The 7,001-nt window shown below is 42.7% G+C and overlaps 1 protein-coding gene across 5 annotated transcripts in view; it reads right to left on the reverse strand.

Moving 5' to 3' along the window:
• Nucleotides 1-1,971: 1,971 nt before the first annotated feature.
• Nucleotides 1,972-7,001, reverse strand: part of LOC109286944 (zinc finger and SCAN domain-containing protein 12-like) — a 10,885-nt gene continuing 5,855 nt past the window's right edge. The window contains exons 2-4 of one of the 5 annotated variants that reach the window (XM_019501767.1): nt 5,597-5,650; nt 4,668-4,842; nt 1,972-3,697 (exon numbers count right to left, since the gene is read on the reverse strand). In XM_019501767.1, the coding sequence (XP_019357312.1) occupies nt 2,428-3,591 (1,164 nt within the window). In that variant the 5' untranslated portion in view covers nt 3,592-3,697; nt 4,668-4,842; nt 5,597-5,650 and the 3' untranslated portion in view covers nt 1,972-2,427. Of the gene's footprint in view, nt 3,698-4,667; nt 5,386-5,596; nt 6,102-7,001 lie in introns of those variants that run through there. The other 4 variants (XM_019501765.1, XM_019501766.1, XM_019501764.1 and 1 more) reach the window with 4 other exon arrangements.

Here is a 7,001-nt window from a genome sequence, read left to right on the forward strand (position 1 = left end):
CACCTAAAGCAGCGTAACTTTGAAATTTTTAGAGGCTATGTAGCATGAGTTAACAAGCCTTAATTTATGGACACTTGCATTTAAAGTGTCTTTAGTATTGTTTATGTGTAACTTCACCCTTATTCTGAGCCAAGACGCTCATAGAAAGCATTGCAACAGTGTGATACAATCAGGTCTTGTAAAACACTTTGATCAGCTGATGTGTGGATGCAGGGTGTTGCATAAGAAAGGTTCCCTGACCTTTGCAGAAAGTTTGACCTAAGTTCTACAGATAGTGGCCTGATTCCCACAGCAGTCCAGTGAAACAATACCTTTATTCAGATTAATGTAAAGACCAATATTACACTAAGTTTACAAGTAGGTAGGACCAGTATATTTTCCCTTTTTGCATCAGATTAAGTGTTGTGTTGCAGTACATCACAACTTATTTTTAACATGCTGCAGAACTTTATATTGAATATGTGTTTAGTGTAGTGTGTAAGTTGTCAAAGGAAAACCAGAGAATTTGGCAGCTGGTAAAAGAAAAGATCTTTTGGTACACAAGATTTGGGACTGTGAGAAATGGATATGAACTGGAGGTTTCTGCTAGATGAACAATGAAACACTTACTGTTAACATTTTAAGTGCCATCATTAGGTTTCAAATGCAGCAAACCACTAAGATATATTGGGCAATTGAGACCTCTTTTGGAACAACTATTTCAAGTATTTCAGGTTCAGGCAAGTCTTCCAGGAAAGTTTTATTTACATGTGTGAGTCTAGTCACTTAATTCTGAATGAAAGTTAAGCTTCTAGTGTACATTTTGTATAGTATACAGAGTCCTCTGAAGGTGTTGTGGAAGGCTATGAACTCAAACAGTGATTTGTTAGGATAAAATTCTTCATATATAAAGGAACCAAAAATATTAAAATTTTATAATGTTATAGTGCATGTAGTAAAAGGTGAATTACTTTTTGCTTCCTTGCCACTTCTGAGTTTAAATTTTCAAACATTTGTTACTGTATTGCAGTAGGCAGAAAGGGTATATCACTAGCTCTCAACCTTTTTGGACTCAAGGCACCCCTCCATAAGTTTTATGAGTTGACTGGCACTGAATATAAAAAAGTAGTGAATATATTATAGTGCAGAACTTTGCAGGTGGCCAGACAATACAGAAGGAGGCTCGGCCAGGCAGGCACAAGCCTAAGCCTAAGGTTATCTGCTTATCTCCTCGCATCTTGCTTCTCTCCCCACACTCCACTGCAACATCCAAAAGAATCTTGTGGCACCCTGGCTGAGATTCACATGGGCAGATGCTCTCTTCTACATAAACACAAAGTAGCACAGATCCATACAGACCATTCATTCTATACACACAATCCTATTCCCATTCACCAAAAAGACACGCAATCCCAAATATCCCCTTAGGCAATAAGCCGCACGTATAGGCACATCTGTTAACTGTCTGATTTATTAAGAATCTGGAATTCTTTTTTAAAACAACAGACACAATGCTTTTCTTTCAAATAAAAATACTTCATTAAAAAAACATGAAAGAACACATAAAGAGAAAGTGTGGATGGGCCAACTCCAACTAAGTGGACTGTGCAGTGTTCACAAATGTCTGCAGATCTCCAAATCTAGTGCTAAAGAGCAATCCCATTTTAAACAGAGATACCAACCAATTCAGAGACGAGGACTGCAGATGAACTCTGTTTAAGCCAATGGTTCTCAACCTCAACAGACCTGAGGCACCCCTTGACGGAATCAAGGTGCCCCTCAACAGACTTGTGGCATTCTGTGTAAAATGCCAGCTCTTAGTTTTATATATAGCTATACACTATATCCCTGAAGTTCTTAGTTTTCACTTTTTTTTTACTATAAAAAAATAATAGAGCAATCCTTCTGCTGCAAAGAGCTCAAAAAGACCACAACAGAGTAGAATATTCATAAAGCTATGGATTCCTATTTGAAATTTCTGGGTTTGCCTTGTGAATCATGTTTGCACACCTAACCGTGCTAATATTGCACCCTTGAAAGGATCGTGAGGCATCCTGGTTGGGAATCACTTATTTAACTAATAAAATCCTTGAGAAAAGCTGAATTTGATTCCCACCCACCAGTCGGGTCATTTATGACAATGCATAGCACTTGTAAGGGACTCTATGCTTAAAATATCTCCTCCATTACACAATGGCAATGAAAGCTATTTCCTTTTTTAACTGATAAGGATGGGTTCAAAAACAGTCAGCACCATCTTTGTGGTCAGAGATCATAGAGCTCCTTATGCAGCTGTGTATCTTTACTAGGGTTATACTGGCCATCTTTAGGAAGGGGGCTCTGGATTGGCCTCTGTGTGCAGCATGGGGCAGATCTTCTAACATAGCTGAACAGGTCTCATTCAGGTAAAGGGAAATAATGAAGACTGCATTCACAGAGGCCTACACACTAAGATTTGTCCATCCTATGTGTTCGCTCATGCCTCCTTAGTGTACCTGACTCAGTGAAGGAATGACCACAGTAAGCACAAGAATAGGGTTTCTCCCCAGTATGGATCCGTTGGTGGCGCTGTAGCGATGCCAGGCGTGTGAAAGTCCCTCCACACTCTTCACAATAGAAAGGGCGCTCTCCAGAATGAGTCTGCTGGTGCCTTTTTAGTCTAAGTAGTTGGACAAAGGCCATGCCACATTCCTGGCATTTATATGGTTTGTCTTGCCGGTGGATCACCTTATGTTTGGATAGCAGATTGGGTTTACGGAAACCTTTGCCACATGTGGGGCAGATATAACATTTTGACTCTTCTTCCCCAGACTTCTGGTTTTCTGAAAACTGTTGATCACTGTCCCCATTACCATGCTGGTTTCGGTGCACAGTGGACCATGGGTTCCTAACCATACCACTTCCCAAAATTACCATAGAGCGCTCTATCTTGTGTACGTTGCGTAGGTGCCTCCAGACATCAGCCGTGCGGATGAAACCTTTGTCACACTCTGGACATTTGTGCGGCCTTTCACTAGAATGAATGAGCTTATGCATTCGTAAGTTTGCAGCTCGGAAGAACTCCTTGCCACAGACTGGGCATCGATATGAATTCTCTGTCAAGTGGATTTGCTTGTGTTCCTGTAATTCACTCAGGTCCTGAAAAGAAGTACCACACTTCTTGCATCGATAAGCTTCTCCAGAGATGGGCTCTAGTTCCTCCTCATCAAAATCCTCAATCAGAATGGTGTTTTCATCATCCTCACTTAATCCACCCTGAGGTTCCTCTGACTGCTCTGAGGAATAGAGTTCCAGATCCTCATCTTCACATTGCAGGTCAAAGTTGGTGCTGGAGGTGACAAAGACCCCAGTTGTGGTCTCACCTCTCTTCTGATAATAGGTCTCATAAGTTTCTTCATCTTCACACTGTAATTCTACAGGGAGTTCTTGCTTACCTGAAGGTCCAGCAGGGCTGCAACTACAACTGGATGGTTGTGAGTAGTCTACCTCAACCTTGAGCTGAAGACTAGATTTACAAGCTCCCTGGTCAGAGGTCTGGCTGGACTCATCTGAATGCTCTTCACCTGTGTCACAAGTGTCATTATCAGACTCCCAGTCCGCCTCCACATCCATCCTGTGATGTCATGCACTGTTTTCACATATGGCTTAGTTGGGTGTAAGCTCACCAGGAACTTAAGAGTCTTTCATGGCTGGTCCGCAGTTCATATCACAGCCTTCCCTAAAAAAAATACAGGATTATTTCAGAGATCACTATAGTAGAGCTCCTTTTCTGGTGAACAGAGTAGTATCATGAATATGTACATTAGTTTCATCATGGAAGAAACTGACTCATTATATGGCTATGGTCATATGGAATGTTTCTAAACTTTCATAACATTAAATTCTTTACTTAGTTGGATCTTACTGCAAATTAAAAAATATAATAAAATCATTTCAGGCTGATGTCACCTTAGAAAAAAGATTTAGCATGCATCTTCTACTCTGAGTATTTGGTTATCTGAAATTAGGTCTTGAGTTTCCCCTTCTTTCATAATTTAGAAATTATTCCCACATTTATTTGTACTCAACTCTTCTCCACATTTATGTTGCCATCAGATGTGATTTCTCTTAGGTCTGAGACCCAGACATGCAAGTAGCTCAAAATACAACAACAACAGATGTTTCTGCTATTTCCTCCGTGTATCCTGACCAAATGTGCATTGCTGTTGGGCATTTTGTATGTCTAGATTTTCCCCCATGCCTTCCTAAAATAGGCTGTCCGACTTCTGGCCCATTCAAGTTATTTGGGAGTCTAATTCAAGTTTTAAATAATTGAAACTGTATCCACTCAAGATGCTAGTGCTTACTGACTATGTTGCTTTGTATATTATTTGGCCTATTTATTTTCCAAGCATTCTGGTGCAGAAACCTCAGATAATTCCAGGTTCCCATGAGCAAACTACAGATTTCTCGTTTCTTTCAAGAAGGTTTGGAATTGAGATACTCAAACTCAATACACTGAAACCTTAAGGTTCACCACCTTATGCCCCACCTGAAGGTTAATATTAGCACTGTTTTTACGTTGCAAGGGAGAATGGATTTTCCATGAGTGAAACTAGGTGTAACAGCCACAGGCATTATCTTTCTGATGCTGATTGCATAACACACGCAGAGAGATCCAGCAATAGTAAGTAAATCAAATAACCAACCCTGTAGCAATAAGCAGCTGTATGCGGAGGCGGAGCCCAAAGAAGCTGTATGTGCACATACTGCTCCCTTACAGGTCATCTGAGACAATGAAGCACTGTGATTGCTTTGGCCCATCACCACAGCTCATAATTATGAAGCTCTTCAGGACTTTCCAGACCACTCGACAACAATCAGCTGGCACCACATAGAGAAGAAAGAGACATAATTCTGGAGAAATAATTTGTCAGAGAAAAAGGTACAACTACAGAAATAATACAAGTCAGATACAACTACAGGAAATGGCTAGGCTGCAATGGGCAAATAATTTTGGTAAAAAGCTGGCAAAGTAAGATGAGGATGGTAATACAAGACAAATTCATTCCTCAGAATGAGGTGTTTTGATCAAGAATTCTATGTTAGAAAAATAACAATAATCTTTAAGGCTGTTATTCTTGTATGTTGTTCTGTCGGACCCTATACACACTATAGGCATAAGAATTCTCTACAGCTGGCCACCCAGAATATCTTTAAATTTCCTGGAAAAGCTCTCTTTACAAATGGCACTGGACAGGAGCTGTCTGAACTGACCCAGAGGAATCTCTCTGAACCACATGAAATTCTTGCAAGGAATGTGCCGATATCAAGTGTAGTTTAAAACAGCGTCTCTCAACCCATGGGTCGCGACTCAAAAGTGGGTTGCAAAAATATATGAAAGAGTCATGAACAAATTTAAAAAATGGGTCAACAAACTTTAAAAATGGAGAAAAATGTGGGAGACCGTGGCTTTTCTCTTGCAAGCTGTCAGAGTTCTGGTCTGCAAGGGGTTGCTTGGTGCCTCCCCTGCCCCAAACACTGAGGGGCTGGGGCCTAGGGGGTAGTGGGTCGGGAGCGAGGGACAGTGGGTCAGGACTGGCCATTGATGTTTACAAATGAGTGGTCTCATAGTCACCCAAGATATGTCTGCATGGCATAAGGCAGTGCTGTGCAGACACCAGAGCCAACCCTGGAAACAGAAGCAGTATAGCAACAGCAGTGCAGTACTGTCCCCTGACTATCTAAGTCAGGGTTGTCTACATTTTGGGGAACTAGAGACTACAGACATAGGATCCACGCACCACACAGGCCACAGACCTAAGCAGGTGGGCAGGCGCTCTACAGTTCCCTCCCAACATGCAATCTGAAGAGTGCTCTGCCTGACCCTTCTTGCACAAGGCTGCTTGCACAGCTCCCCCACACCCATGCAGCACAGGCAGCCCGGCCCTACCCACATAGTACCTAGGGAGAGTGGTCTGCATGCACAGTGAGCACAGCTGGAAGTGGGGAGGGAAGTCAGGCAGCCCAGTACCCCTTCCATGCTGAATACATAGTACAAGCAGCCTAGATCTACCCCTGGCTATGAATGCCACACAGGCACCTTCCCCGACCCCCACATCCCCATACACGCCATGTGCACAGTACCCTGCCATGTGCACAGAACCCACCCATGCCTGCTCTCCTGGCTTCATGTACTACCCCCCTGCAGCTCAGGCAGCCTGGCTCCCTTGCTGCCAGCAGCTTGGGCACTCCAGCTCACTCCTGGCCACTGGGGCAGGAGCAACTGATGGTAGGGAAGTGGCAGCTGGAAGCCCACAGGTTGCATGTGAACCCTTTAGGAGCCATAGTCTGCCAGCTGGACAGCCATGAACTAGGAAACAGTGCTCACCAGCCTGGTCCCAGCACCACACTCCTGTGGCTATATTGCTTCCAAAACTGGGAATTTCAAGTAAGTTGGCTGGTGACAGATGAAGTTCTACAATAACCTGATTTATGGAAACATTACCTCCAGGTACCGAGAGACAATATATCCTCATCCATGGATACGCTTTTGGAACCACGTGTAATCAATACAGAACTTCACAAACTGTCTTTCTTTATATACGGAGATAAATCTAGCTTTGTTTTCATAAACCTTCATTATGTGCATGTCCTGTCAATTATCCCTTCAGTTGAATACTTATGCTTCCCTACATGTACTTCTTTCCCTCCTACTGCATTCTTTTCTATGGTCTTTCCATTTCCTCATTCCCCTCTTCAAGCCACTGTCTTATCTCCTCCTACACAGCCAAACACCTCACAGGACATATTCCAAAGCGGTAAACTGTTTCATTTTGTAGGAACTTGCCCTGAACCTGCCTGACCCAATGATGCACATGGCTTGTTCCCCACTGCAGGCATTAGGTACAGTTTTTCAGGGCAGAGTCGCTGAAAGTTCTGCTCATAGTAGAACCTTAGAGACTAACACATTCAGAAAGGCATAAGCTTTTGTCTATCAAAGCAATGGCTGGCACCTATGATTGCTTATGCCTCTCTGACCA

This window comes from Gavialis gangeticus, unplaced genomic scaffold (assembly GCF_001723915.1).
Source record: "Gavialis gangeticus isolate Ggan-Ray unplaced genomic scaffold, GavGan_comp1, whole genome shotgun sequence".
In the NCBI taxonomy this organism is placed as follows: Eukaryota; Metazoa; Chordata; order Crocodylia; family Gavialidae; genus Gavialis; species Gavialis gangeticus.